Source organism: Hemiscyllium ocellatum, chromosome 20, assembly GCF_020745735.1.
Source record: "Hemiscyllium ocellatum isolate sHemOce1 chromosome 20, sHemOce1.pat.X.cur, whole genome shotgun sequence".
Lineage (NCBI taxonomy): Eukaryota > Metazoa > Chordata > Chondrichthyes > Orectolobiformes > Hemiscylliidae > Hemiscyllium > Hemiscyllium ocellatum.
This window is the reverse complement of record NC_083420.1, coordinates 29,171,748-29,187,312: the sequence shown is the minus strand read 5'-3', so window position 1 is coordinate 29,187,312 and position 15,565 is coordinate 29,171,748. Positions and strand designations below refer to the sequence as shown.

General features: G+C 36.2%; 1 protein-coding gene across 1 annotated transcript in view; it reads left to right on the top strand.

Annotated features, from left to right (window-relative positions):
• The window catches only part of clcn7 (chloride channel 7), a 77,874-nt gene extending 62,778 nt beyond the window's left edge, over nucleotides 1-15,096 (top strand). Inside the window, exons 20-25 of the mRNA XM_060840693.1 lie at nucleotides 3,668-3,753; nucleotides 7,168-7,291; nucleotides 8,967-9,041; nucleotides 9,966-10,142; nucleotides 11,523-11,603; nucleotides 13,496-15,096. Coding sequence (XP_060696676.1) covers nucleotides 3,668-3,753; nucleotides 7,168-7,291; nucleotides 8,967-9,041; nucleotides 9,966-10,142; nucleotides 11,523-11,603; nucleotides 13,496-13,582 — 630 coding nt within the window. The 3' untranslated portion in view covers nucleotides 13,583-15,096. The remainder of the gene's footprint in view (nucleotides 1-3,667; nucleotides 3,754-7,167; nucleotides 7,292-8,966; nucleotides 9,042-9,965; nucleotides 10,143-11,522; nucleotides 11,604-13,495) is intronic.
• Nucleotides 15,097-15,565: the final 469 nt, after the last annotated feature.

Below are 15,565 nucleotides of genomic sequence, written 5' to 3'. Positions count from 1 at the left end.
GCAATATTTTTACTTTAATTTAACAAGATGTTTAAGCCAACTAATTCAATCCATCTGACTGCTAAAGCTAGCTTGACTAGTCCTTACTTGCAAACAATTTAATAATTTTCATGTGTAAAGATCAGTATGATAAATGATTACCATTCAATGCCTGAAGATTGCAATGTGTAAATGTTGTACATTGCTGTAATACTGTAAGAAGTTTGAACAATTTTCCACAGAAGGGATTTAGAAAAACAAAAATACATACTTCGACTGCAGAAGAGATTTACCAGAATGGAATATACTCAGTTACATGAAGAAAGTGGAGTTGTACTCTTCCAAAAATGTTAAGGAAATTATGATAGAAATGCTCCTACTTGTTCTTGGGATATAAGCATCACTGACAAAGTGAACATTCATTGCCCAACACTCATTGCTATTGAGCTGAGAAAAACATGGTGTAGGTGCAACCATAATACTGTTTGGGGAGACAGTTCCGGATTTTGACCTAGAGATGATCCAAGAATAGTGATTATAGTTGTGGATCTTGCAGGTTTTAGTTTTTCAATGTATCTGCTACCCTTGATTTTCTGGATGGAAGAGATCACAAGTTTGGAATGTACTTCAAAGAAGCCTTGACAAGTCCTTACAGTGCATCTTAATAGATGATACTCACTACTACTTTGTCCATTTGGTCAGAGTGAATGCTTAAGGTGGGGTTCAGAACAGGCTGCTATGTCTTAGATGGTGTCAAGCTCATGAATATTATTGGATTGCACTCATCCCAGTAAATGGAGAACATCCATTATGTTCCTGACTTGTACATTGTACATAGTAAACAGTTTTCAGGAGTTGAGATGTGAGTTACTTGCTGCCGCATCTCTAGCCGCGTAGCTGTTTTTCTAGCCGCAGTGTTTATATGGCTGGTCCAGCTTTAATTGCTGGTCGATGATAATTGCCAGGATAATGATCGGGATTTAGCAAAGATAAGATCAAGGGAGATGGTAATATTGCTTTAGTTGGAAATGTATAGCGTGTGTGGCACAGATGTTAGTTGCCACTTATGACTCCTTTAGTACTGAGATTGTAAATGGTGCTGAACACCTTGCAGACATTTTTTAATCAACCCCCACCCCATATTAGATGCTCCAGTGGTAGTGGATCTATCATTGCACCACAACAGCCCTAAGCACTGCAATCATCAGGGAGTGACTGCGTTTCTGACCTGATTATTCTTTAGGAGAGTAAATAAGGCAAAAATATTTCCAAAAACGTGTCAATTGTTTTTTTCATTTGCATTCCATTAAGTAATTTGTTAAAAATCCTTCAGATCACAGAAGGAATTTTGTTGCTACCATTGGTAAAACTCTCCTAGTTGGATATTGGGTTGTACAGGCATGCTGCAAAACTTAAGACACTGAGACCACTTGTGGGAGTGACCAACTGAAAAAGGACAGGATCATAAAATTATTCTGTTGCCATTCTGTGCCTGCTTTTAAAGCATTTATTGGAGATTTTTGTTCAATTATTTCAAAAGAACACAGAAAAATGACTGACTTGTATTTGCCTTGAGAGTGTCTGTACTTTGGGTAGTGTTGTTCGGTAATTAGTTTTATCATGTCAGAAACATACATTATAACATTATAAAGCATTATTTCCATTATACCCAATATAATGAGACTCTCCGTTTAGTCTGATCTATCATATTCTTACATTTGTATTTGTATTTGGGGCCTGTGGGGCAGTGGGGAAGTAAAAGTGGGTTAATGAGAGTGATAGGAGGAAAGTTGGGGATCTGTTATCTAGGTGTTAGACCGGAACTTTCCTGTCCAATCTTTTCTTTTCTTGGATAACTATTCGGGTACTTAAGTACATCTGAATGGTCTGAAGTTTATAAACTTTGAACTTGGTCATAGACTTGGAGATCTTTGGAACAATTTTTTTGTATGAAGCAAGGACTTGAAGGCTTAGAATCATGAGCTTGTTTCAGTTTCCCAATAATTGCACCATGACTTTCCATTTGACTTTTATACTGAGTTAAATTGTACATTGTTGCTGCTTGTAGCAATGGTTGAACTTTGACAGCAGCCACTTCCATTGCATTTCAAATTATTGAATGTTTTCAAGAATGATTAATTATTGGGGCTAAAAGGATCAAAGGCTATGGAGAAAAATCAGGAACAGGGTGCCGAGTTTAATGGTCAGCCAATTTCATGTTAAATAGTGGAGCAGGATCAAAGGGCCAAATAGATGACTTTTCTTTCAGGTTTTTATTAAACTATTTTTATTTGGAAGTTTGATTGCTGAGTTATTATTGAATCCATTGACTTTGGGTCGACTGCTGTTAAAGATTTTTCATTTTTTCTACTTTAAGACACACATTTGAAGAACTTATTCTGTTACTAAGGTCTTTGGTGAAGATGCAGTAAAGTAGTAAAATAACGGAAGATTGAGCAAACATAGAGTCATAGAGATGTGCAGCATGGAAACAGACCCTTCGGTCCAACCTGTTCATGCCGACCAGATATCCCAACCCAATCTAGTCCCACCTGCCAGCACCCGACCCATATCCCTCCAAACCCTTCCTATTCATATACACATCCAAATGCCTCTTAAATGTTGTAATTGTACCAGCCTCCACCACATCCTCTGGCAGCTCATCCATACACGTACCACCCTCTGCGTGAAAAGGTTGCCCCTTAGGTCTCTTTTATATCTTTCCCCTCTCACCCAAAACCTATGCCCTCTAGTTCTGGACTCCCTGACCCCAGGGAAATGACATTGTCTATTTATCCTATCCATGCCCCATATAATTTTGTAAACCTCTATAAGGACACCCCTCAGCCTCTGACGATCCAGGGAAAACAGCCCCAGCCTGTTCAGCCTCTCCCTGTAGCTCAGATCCTCCAACCCTGGCAACATTCTTGTGAATCTTTTCTGAACCCTTTCAAGTTTCACAACATCTTTCTGATAGGAAGGAGACCAGAATTACGTGCAATATTCCAACAATGGCCGAACCAATGTCCTGTACAGCTGCAACATGAACTTCCAACTCCTGTACTCAATACTCTGACCAATAGAGGAAAGCATACCAAATGCCACCTTCACTATCCTATCTACCTGCGACTCCACTTTCAAGGAGCTATGAACCTGCACTCCAAGGTGTCTTTGTCTAGGATCTTACCATTAAGTGTATAAGTCCTGCTAAGATTTGCTTTCCCAAAATACAGCACCTTGCATTTATCTGAATTAAACTCCATCTGCCACTTCTCAGCCCATTGGCCCATCTGGTCCAGATCCTGTTGTAATCTGAGGTAACCCTCTTTGCTGTCCACTACACCTCCAATTTTGGTGTCATCTGCAAACTTACTAACTGTACCTCTTATGTTCGCATCCAAATCATTTATGTAAATGACAAAAAGTAGTCACATTTATAGAAGTCACAATAGAAGTCACATTTATCCATTCTCTGTAATGCCTTGGGATTAAAGGCTTAAAAAGATTACCATTTGGAAGTATGTGCTGGGATCTGTGGGTCAGCTCTAGAGGGGTGTAATGATCTGTATCCTTCAGTAACCTGTTCCATTAATTGTTGATTAATCAATATTTGAGCTAGATCAGTAGATAGTGGAATATAGGAGTACAAAAGTCTTAAATTTTAATAGGAAATTGTTTTTGCTTTTAGGGACTGTATGATATTCACATTAAGCTGCAGAGTGTACCGTTCCTTGGTTGGGAACCTCCTGAAAAATCTCATGCTTTAACTGCACGGTAAGAGCCATAATAATGTCAGGCATAGTTCGTACTTCATCTGTCATAAATTTAAGAGATGTATCAATTGATCATGGTTTGCATAATGACGCATCCCTGCTGCTCTTCATTTCAAGTCCAGTTTCTCTTCCCAATTTCAGATTACATCACCGTTCACTATGAACCTAAACAAGGATTAGGTGGGGTAATGTGAAATTCCTATATTCAGAAAGTTTTTTTTTCCTTAATTCCTGTTATTGAAATGACAAGAGCAACCAATTTGTGATGTGCAGATTTTGAGAATTCAATTTATTTATGAAAAGCCAGAAATGCGCTTTGTTTTGTTGTTGAGTGGTTTTGTCATCTCCAGAATCTACCATGTGGTCAAGCTGGGTTTGGTTAATTTGGCTCTCCTGACCCCGACGTATAGCTGCTGCAAACCTGGGTTTGTTCCATATGCATTTCTGCACTGACTTGCAGTTTTGTTGGCAAAACTAACAGGTTTCACACATACAATACTGTATATACTCGAGTATTAATCGATCTCGTGTAAAAGTCCACCCACTATCTTTGGCTAAACAATCTGTAATTTCCATATATCTTGTGTGAGTGTTGACCCGAGTTCCTTACAGATAACACATCAGTGCTTATGTGCCGGCTGTCATGTCTCACTCCAACTTTCCAGTCTGCCATTGTTCTGCTCCCGGTCTTCTAATCCACTAGCTGTTGGTTCCGCTCCGGGTTTTCAGAATTACCATAATTTGTTTTTTTTTCTCACCCTACAGTGTGGAAACAGGCCCTTTGGCCAAACGAGTCCACACCAATCCTCCAAAGAGTAACTCACCCAGACCCATATCCGTACCCTATTATCCTACATTTACCCCTGACTAATGCAACTAACCTACACATCCCTGAACATTATGGGCAATTTAGCATGGCCAGTTCACCTGACTTGAACATCTTTAGATTGTGGGAGAAAACTGGAGCACCCAGAGAAAACTCAAGCAGACGCGGGGAGATTGTGCAAATTCCACACAGACAGTTGCCCCAGATTGGAATCGAATCAAACCCTGGAGCTGTGAGGCAGCAGTGCTAACCTCTGAGCCAACGGATTGCCCTATAGTTTTTTTTTAATCTTTACTCGTTTAGAGATCGATTGAGCTTCTGCTAATGATAGGGTATGAATTTTGACAGGCATGAATTTCAGTTCCTCCAAAAATAGTACCCGTGTAATAGTCGACCCCATATATTTAACTTGAAAAAGTAGTCAAAAAAATTTGACTATTACTCAAGTGTATACGGTAAGTATTCTTAAATCCACACTCCTGTTTTGTGTTTGTGTACATGATGTATTTTACACATTATTTTTGTCATTATAAATGTACGATTGTAGGAGTTATTTTTCTATTGATGTGGGCTGGATATCAGGGTTTGTGGAAGAATATACTTGATTTTTGGCTGTTTGAGATGTGTTGCAATATCATCAAATATAATGTACTTAGCAAATATAAGATGTACTTTTTTTATACATTTGACTTCATGAATTTACAGTATATCTTATTAAAGAGCTTTTCAAATTTTCATTACTTGGCTGATTCTTCGCTGTTAAGATTTCCATTGTTTCAATTTGGAGTTACAAAACTGAGCATAGGTCATCATAGGTGTTAAATAAACATCACATAGCTTTGGATGTATATGAAAATTGTATTTTGCATTTTTAACACTATGGAAATAACATCTCCATATCACAAATATCATTATTTAAATAACTTCTGGGTGTCCAAACAAACATTCAACCCTGACCAAATAGACTCTAACCTGCCTTGTTTAAAGAGTAAACAAAGCTTTTCAGTTAACTGTCAGTCATCAAAAATAGGTTCATTCTATATTGCAAACCTCTCTCAGAGTCCACTTGCTAACCAATCAACACTCTCTCCTTTCCTTTCATACAGTATAAATATTATTTCGTTTTACTTTTTATTTCTAGAAAATTGTCTTGAGTACAAGGCAAGAAGCTCTGATAATTTTTTTTCAGCAATACTCAAACAAAAACCTTTCCACTCCTTATAGGGAAAGTCTAGGAAATACAACAATAAAATTGGTGCTTATGAATTTTGTTAAAACTGCTTCAACTAAATAACATGCACATTAAAATACGAAATGTATTGGCTACCTCAATGCACGAAATAAAGGAGCAGCATGATTTCATTGCACGATATGGCTGCGGTTCATTATTATTTAGAGCAGCATGACTGAGCACCTGGGTTACAATGTTTGTATCAGTTGTAATATATCTGCCAGAGTTATAGTACTGCTGTGTGCTTATAGGCAATACTTAAATTAATCCCAGTATGTAAGATTAAATCTGTAATGCTGATAAATTTGTTATAATTACATCCTTGCTAATGGGGAAAGGGTGACTGTAAATCTGTTTTGGAGTAAAAATGATCGTCTCCTTAACGTTAAAGCTATGGTGTATATAGGGAAGAATTACTTCCAAGGCCACTTGGTTTTGATTTTATGGAAAACTCTGACCATAACGTACAATTTTACAAAACATCAATAAAACGTTGGAATCTCATGTACCTAAAGTATAATTTAGTTTAATCTATTATCATTAATGAAGGAACGACTTTGGCGATTATGCATAACACACAACACATGCTATGCTGGCCTGGTTGAAAGTGTACAAATTAAGAAATTGTATTCCCAAATCTCTTTGAATAGACAAGAGTAGCGAAGCCCAAATGAAGCTATTTGTCCCATGAGGTCATGTTGGTTTTTTGGTAGTTATTTAACTAGTTTCACACCTGTGTTCTATTCCAGTATTTTCTGTAATTATTTTCTCCAAGTGCATATGAATTTCTCTTTTTTTTTAAGGCCACTATCAAATCAGTTGTACAATACATACCAAATCCTAACCATGTCGTGACAACAAGCTCTTTTTGTCAGGACATGGCTGATTCTTTTGCCAATCATTTTAAATCATTGCATGCTGGTTACCATCTTCCCAGTAAATCTGCTTACAATTCATTAACAGTGCTTAACCAACTAAATAACATGCACTGCTAGATCCAAATACAGCAGAAAACATAATAACTGACTTGTATATACACTGCACTTCTTTTGTTTACTCTATTTAAACCCTTCATAAATTAGAAGCAGAGTTCTTTGCCATTCTTGATTGTGTTTCCATCAGCTATTTTTATCCAAAATTTAGAGATTTAAGTGAATTATGAATATCTGTTTTCATTTGAATTCAAATTATTTCTTGTTTTATTTATTTGTTTTGTTATACACTGTGTGTAAAATGTGGTCTTTAACTGAGGAAAGAAATTAGTTGTTGCATTTTTGTGCATGTATTAAGATGTTGCATAAATGAAGTTAATATGGTCAAAATATATTTTAAAAGCAAATACTTTGTTTCAATTTTAGTGAAGTAATGAGTTACCCAGTAACTTGTTTCAAGAAACTTGAGAAGGTTGGACGCATAGTGGATATTCTGAGTGACACATCAGCTAATCATAATGGATTTCCGGTGGTAGATGAGAATCACGAGGTATGTTTTTAACTGGAGATTTTGGTGGTTAATATCCATAGAGTAGAATTTATGATGTTGATTATTCTAAAACATTTTAACTAGTGGTTTATTTTGTCACAATTCATTAGCTCAGTGCAGTCAAATTGAGAGTCTTTTGAAGAAATTGTTCAAAACATGTAGTCCTATGCAGTTAGTTGATGACTCACCTTACATGTAGTGATCTCCACAGTGATTCCATTTTACCCATTGTTTAGCATCGTAGTTTTTTTTTGCCTTGTATGCAATTGAACAGAAAGTCTTGAAATTTTGGGAGCGACTGGAGCTACTAATATCAAATTTTTATGGATTATTTTTTCTATGACTCCACAGTGTTTCTTAGTCAGTTTTCTTACATTTCCCTTGCCCTTTCCCAGTGGAAATTATTTCCAGTTGAAGTACGATTTCCAGTTGAAGTATCGGGTGGCTTTCTATAATCCCCAGTGTCTCATTCATAAGCCTTTGCAGGCCCAGGCAAATGTGTATAGGAAGCCATTTTTGATTTGAGGATATCAAAAGTGGAGTCTGATCTTGTCTTTTAGATTATCCATCCATATTGGAACATGGGCCTATGCTTTGTTTCCCCCATCTCTTTAATCCATGGTTGAATGTGGCAAATTGTATTCTTTCATTGCTGTTTGGTTGTGTATTTCTCTCAGCAAAGGCTAGAGCTCAAACATAACTTTGTTCTGCTCATTTGACCTAAGTGCTAAATATTTAACCTGTGCGAGCCACCAGAAGAGTTCTCCTTTTAAAGCTGTGTGATTTGTACTCAATCGTGTTTGTCTTTGTCATAATTTGTGGATTATAGTACCCTACATGACAAGAATATAATTTATCTCTATTTGGCTTTTGTGGGGCAGTTGTGTTGTCCCGACCTCTGAGTCAGGAGGCGTGGGTTCAAGGCCGCCCTACAATCCATCTTTACCAATTATTTTAAAGGCATCATAAATATTTAAGATCAACTGCACTTCGTCTGCTATGCATTCCAAACCATTTCTAATATTTTGCAGTTAAAAGAACGGCATTTGGCTAAACTCATGTTTTGAGAGGGGTTCAGGGACACTGAATGAAGCAACTCGTGTATAATTGTTTGACTTTACTTTCTTCCTCCTGAGCAAAAGACATTTGATTTAGTCTGGTATCTTAGTTTAAAATAACTAATTTCTCAGTGAATCCAAGTAAGATCAACTATTCCACAGTACAGTTTATTGACATAGCAAATGTTACTGAACCATTTGGGATTTTTGGTATTCTGTTAAGTTTGTTTACAGTTCATAAGACATCTGGATGTTCAATTCAGAGAATTGGAAAACTTGGAATGGAAAATGTGTTGCACCCCAAGGTCTGATTGACTCACTAACTGCTGTTGTTAATCCATTTTCTCTCACTTAATTCTGTCTGTATACTTTTACAGTCTATTCCTTATTTTGCAAACTATATTTTCTGAACCTATTTTCATCTTACCAAAGTGGAATACTCCAGACTAAATTTGGCTTTGTTTTCAGTAAACTTTATTTGACTAGTTTCTTCTTAGCAGCCATAACAAAATTGAAAAGCAAGTTAAATCTGGTTGAGTATATAACTGCTGTTTTTGATGCAGTAATTATAATTTCCTATCAAACTGTATAATTATTAAATGGCTTTTATTTTTCAGCCTGATGGTGATAATGTTGGAAGACTATGTGGCTTAATATTACGATCACAGTTAATTGTCCTTCTGAAACATAAGGTAATCTTTCAAATAGTAAAAGGAAAACCACAAATATTGCGAATCTGAAATAAAGATAAAGTGCTGGATGTACACAGGTTTATCAACATTTTCAAAGATTTTCTCTTTAGTAATGGTGCATTTTGTTTTAAATGATAAAATGTATATTTATTTGAAAAGTGTTTATTTCTGACTTAAATATGCAGCACAGTTTTAATTGTATAATGCTTAGATAACTGATTTTTGAAGATGGCATAATCACTTTATTTGAACAGGAGGAATGAAATTGCATTTAGTGTCCATGAGATGTAAAAACCTTTTCCAGCTCTTTTCATAATATAGTTGCACTGCACAAATAAACTATAACAAATCCTTTGTTTTGGAACGAATTTCACATTTTTGAGGTGGACAAAAAAGCCACATGCCACCCATCTGAAACCTTCAAAGTACTGATATTAAGGCCTTTATAATGTGTGTTAGAGTTGATACAAATCTGATTAGTTAATTAATTTTTTGCTCTGAGTCTCTCTTCTATGAGAGAGTTGAGATGGAACATCTGAAAGCCTTACTGAAAGGTTTAGATGCCCTTCTTTTCAAATGTCAGCAATTTATCCAAGAGAGATTGATATTTATGTAATGCATTTTGCACACACCTTCGATGCTCAAAAGTACTTTGTCTGAGTGAATGAAGGAAATTGTGCATAATGATGATTTGGCACATGACCAATGATGACCACCTCAAATAATTTACGAACAAAATTGATCAGAACAAAAGTAGTTACACTGAAACCTTTTGGGAAATTCCGGCCCTTCGGTTTTAAAATATCAATACAAAATTATTTTCCTCTTAATTTTGAAAGGAACAAAATTATTGGTGACACAAATAGTTCACATTTTTTTTTAGAGAGCAAATTTTCTGTATTCAAATTGTTTTGATTATTTCAGGTTTTTGTGGAAAGGGCAAGCTCAAACCTCGCACAGAAGAAACTTCAACTTAAGGACTTCAGAGATGCTTACCCACGATTCCCACCAATCCAATCCATTCATGTATCACAAGATGAGCGAAACTGTACAATGGACTTGACCGAGTTCATGAACCCAACTCCATATAGTGTTCCTGGGGTAAAGTGATTTGGAATAGTGTTGTATGGTTGATCAGTCAATACATACAATCAATTTAAAAAAAAAAGTTTTACTAATCGTGATATTATTTTCAAGTTGAAATACTTGTAATGTTTGGCAAATGAGAGTAATGGAGCAAATTAATTTCAGCTTTCTCATTCTGGCAAATACAAGCATTGGAAAATAGGAAAAGGAGGAGTAGAACATTCAGCTCTTTTAGCCCACCTTACCATTCAATAAAGTGACGTCTGGGTCCGTTTGTGTTTCACATTCCCATGAACCCCTCAATAATTCTTGTTAATTAAGGAAATCAATCCACCTCTGCCTTTAAAAATAATTTGTGATCCTGTCTCCGCCACCTTCTGAGACAAAGGTACAAAGTTTCATGAGAAATAGTTTCTCCTCAACTCTGACCTAAGTAGCTACCTCTAATTTTAAAACAGGACACCTTGTCCTGAATTCACCCATAAGAGAAAGCATGTTTTCCACATCCACTTTGTCAAGGCCATTCAGAATTTTATAACCTTCAGTTAAGTTACCCCTCAATTTTCTAAACCCCATTTGAAACGAGACGAGCCCAGCCGATTGCGTCCAACCTATCTTAAGATGAGCACTTATTCCAAGTTTTAGTTTACAGCATTGACATCCTTCCTTAAACAAAGAGACTAATTGCCTTTTAGATTTGTTGGAAATCTTTTCATATTAAATACTTTCTGAAAGTACACTAGGCTGTAACACAAAGGGTTTTGGGTTTGTGTAGGGTCATACTTGAAAAATAAATAGTCGAAGGAAGATGTCCCTTTTTTTAAAAAAAACCAAAGCACTCTGATAAAAGTGCAGGAATCCTAATGGTGGTAATAAAAATAGACAAGCTAATAGTTATGTAGACATCATGATTAGGTCATAGCTACTGAATAAACATGAAAGAGTCAAACACCAATTTTGGACATAAAAATAGAAAATGCTGGAGAAACTCAACATGCCTGGCAGCAGAGAAACATCCTTAACACTTTGAGCTCACTAATTCTTCTTTGGAATTCTTAGAGTTTTTGAACTCAAACTCTGTTTCTCTCACCACAGATGCTGCCAAACCTGCTGAGTTACACTCAAATTTATCCTTTACTTCAATGGTTTGTTTATCATTTCCCATCTTAATACTTCTCTCTTTTTTGCTTTGCCTGTGTGATTTAATTTACCATATCTTTCCAGATGTTAATTCTAGCATAACCACCCTTCCCCATGAATCAGAACCCACTTCTCCAAAACTATTGTTTGAATCAAGTAATCTTGCGATCATGATTGAATTAGGATGTGTAGCCTGCAAGAAGGTGCAAGTTTTGTGCAAATTTTCAAATCGATTATTTGCTTTTGTTTTAAAAGGAGGCATCTCTTCCTAGAGTCTTTAGACTGTTTCGTGCTCTTGGCTTGAGGCATGTCGTGATATGTGATGGTTCTAATGGGGTGAGTAGTTAGAAAAAAATGTTATGTAAAGTGTTTGTTTTAGGGTTTATTTGAACATTCTTCTGCAGAAAATGTGAAAAAAATTGAAATATTTCTAAATAAAATGGTTTAATACAAGTTTACAGAACAAGAACATGCAGAGCTTTTAAATAAATTAATTAATATTGGAATGCATGTTGTTACCCAAAGATTGGCCAATAGACACTTAGCTATCCTGTTTCTTTCTGACTCTTATTTGGAACCCATCTGCAATGAGTCTTGACCAGCACTATTATTTATGGCTCTAAGGAGATACTTGGGGAAGATAAAATGAGAGCAAATTGTGAAGTGCAGAAAAGTCTGTGAAGGCATTAAACTGTTTAAATGGAACACTTGTGAACATGGCATTCAGCAGACTGAGGAAGTGCATGTAAAAGTATATGAGATTTTTTTTATTTAAGCCAAGTAAGAAAATATAGACTAATGAATACTTTGCCAAGCATTTAATTTTCTTCTCTTCTAAGACTCTAGGTCTGTAAAAGTGTTGTATATTTTATATTTTAAATCATTTATAAAAACAACTACCATTTGAGTGATCTAACTATTCACTTGCCATAAAGTCAATAGATTTTACAGGACAGAAGGAAACCATTCTGCAGTTTTCTGGAGCATCCAGTCATCACCATTTCCACATTTTATCTTTGTAGCCCAGATTTTTCTCCCCAGTGCCTACCCAGTTCCCCTTTGAAATTGTTTCCACTTCATCCACCCTGGGAGGCAGGGTATTCTAAGGCAATAGTTTGTATATTGAAGTACCTTCTCATATCTCCTCTTTCCATAGCAGCAGAAGTAGGCTATTTGGCCCATTGATTCTGTGCCACCATTCAATCATGGCTGATATATTTCTCAACCCCTTTCTCCTGCCTTCTCCCCATAACCTTTGATTCCCCTTACTAATCAAGAAACTACCTATCTCTGTCTTAATGATACTCAATCACTTGGCCTCCACAGATTTCTGCAGCCATGAGTTCCACAGATTCAACATCCTGTGGCTGAAGAAATTCCTCCTCATCTCAATTCTCAAGGGTCATCCCTTCACTCAGGCTGTGTTCTTGGGGTCCTAGTCTCCCATATTTGTGCAACCATCTTCTCTCTATTGAAGCTTCTCAGCATTCAGCAAGTTTCAATGAGATTTCGTCCCACCCTGCCTCATCCTTCTAAATTTTTATTGAGTACAGATCCAGAGTCCTCAACTGCTTCTGATATGACAAGCCCTTCATTCTTGGGATAATTCTTGTACACCTTCTTTGGACCCCTTTCAAGACCAGCACATCTTTCCCTAAAGATTGGCCCAAAACAGCTCTCTACTCCAAATGTGGTCTGACCTGACCCTTGTACCATTTGCACAACCCACTGTATCCCCTGTCCAGAAATGCCAAGAAATAAAGCACCTTATCACATGAAGCTCCTTTTCATCAAATGTTTTCAATCTGCCTATAAAATGTTGAAGAAGCTCATAGGTGAAAACATTAATATCTGGTTCTGGTCACAAGCCTTTTACTGCTATAATACTTCAGATTATAAATTTTATAAGCAGCAGAAGGAAAATGCCCTAAGCTTCAGAGCAGCTTGAATGTGAAAGTAATAAGCATAGTAACACTTGTAGATATGTCTAGGTGTGAACTGCAATTATCGAGGAGGAAAGTAATGATTGCTTAAGAACCAGGTGTTTACTAAACAATTTTTGAAAATACCTTAAAAAGTAAAAGCCACTTTAATATATAAATGAATTTAATTGAAGAGCTGAAGTTAAACTTTGTGATACAAATCCAGCTATTTGACTTTTTAGTTAAATCAAACTTGGTGCAAAATAGCCATGATTTAATGCTAACAGCTTATCATTTTTCTTGTAGGTAATTGGAATTGTTACCAGGAAAGATCTTGCCAGATATCGTTTGCATAAAGGGCAGCTGGAGGAACTTGAAATGGCACATACATGATTTTCATCTGTGCCTTTGTTCAGGAATAGAGATGCACTGGTGTTTTAACTTTGTTTATAATTCTGGTTAAAACATTTTATTCAGCCAGCATTTTGTTGCACTTCACGTAAATGGAACCTTGTACACCAGGATATTTTCTGGAAGGGTTATCATATTGTGCCAGAATTAACTTGTTTGCACTGTAACTTGGTAAAATTGTACAGTCTTATATTAATATGTTTTAAGCTGAACAGACACATGCCTTGCACAGTTTCCTGCTATTCTCTCTGGATCATGTTACTTGGAAAGAATATATTTTTGAAGCTACTCCTACGTGGTTAGTTGAACCAGAATCTGAATTCCAGTTCAAGAAGTTGTGCTATTCTGACTCTGATCTTTTGGAATAGGTTGTAAACTGGGGGAAGCATCCAGGGTAATTTTACAAATATTGTGAAAGTTCAAGTTGATCTCTTCAATAAGAATTCACTATGCCTAAGTGAATATACTAAGATGCTGCTGTAGCTCCAAGTCTCAGTATGGAATCTCTAAAATCAGTAAATTAATATTGTTGTGCTGACTATGTCTTGCTGGAGATCAGTTACAGAGGAGCAGTAAGCATAGAGGTTGCACAGCTGTGCAAAGCTTTGCTCTCTGCTGATTTCTAATGTTCAACTGTAAACAGGAAAACCTGCCTTTCTGGAACATGAAAATGTAAAAGTGATTATCTTTCCCCAAGGCAATTTAATAGTAAGATATGACTTATTTAAATGGGCCTTTGCATGAAGATGGAGTTGTACTGCAGATAGTGTAGGACTAAATTCTAGCAGAGGTGTCATAGTGCTCAGCTGCTTTGTAGGTGGGAACAGATCTTGATACTATTTCTGAGGTATACTGTCTCTTTAATGTTGGTAGGCCCCCTGAGATTGCTTTGCATTCACATGTGGTTATATAGTTCTAATCATGAAACTGAGTGCAATGTCATTTCTGTAAACTCAGTTGATTAGGTACTATTTGCATGAAAAATCCCTATAATCTTTTTCTAATTTGTTAAATCAGATTTTTTTTTTAAAAAAAGAGAGGTAGCAGGTGAGCTTTTCGAGGAATTTTTTTTAAAAGGAATTTTGACTTCTGTACCAAAATATAAGTTGGCTAACAATAAAGTGAGATTTGATTGAGGGTTTTTAGTATTGTAGTGTTGTATTGTTCTTCCACCAGTTCTGATGATAAAATGCTGACATGCACGCATTGCGTTTATTTTAGATCACTGTTTCTCTTATTTTTTGCATTATATTAGTGAACAATAATAGCCTAACTTCAAACTAAAGAGGTCAGCAACGCTGGAGGAGGAGCCAAGCTTCCACATGGTGCTTCAAGTAAATAACCAAGGTTTTAACAAAGTGACATTTGGAAAGCTAATCAGTATCTTTATTGCTTAGGTAGTGACTTGTATGTCATCAAGTTCGATTTTGTACTCTTGATGTCTGAACCATTAACGTAATAACCATGTGAATAAATATAAAGGTAAAACTGTACAACAGATAAAAGCTTCGACTTTTAGAACAATGGGGTGTTTTTTGGCCAAAAATTTAAACTATAATTGGGCTCATGCAAATGTGACTTATTTCCTGTTTGGGGGAAAAATTTCCTAGCTTGAATGTTTTCCTTTTAAAATTATTCATATTCATAAATCTAAAAAATCAAATTTGTACTATATTCCTTCTGAATTCCCAGATCAAAGTTAGGATTGTCAGCTGCAGAGCTAATACTCTTCTCTGTACAAAGTGTCTTCACTCCAACCTCAGAAGGACATTTCTTTTCCCCGGCCCCATCTTCATAATGAGTGTTCATCCTCCAAGCCAGCCAACCTTATGACTTGTGGGTAAAATTGCCAAATCTTGGACATCCTGAATTTAGACTACTGAAAGTCTTTCTATAGCTATAACACCAACAGAGATCAGAAATAGTGATTTCAAACTCAGATCTAAGAAGAGAGAGGCAATGATC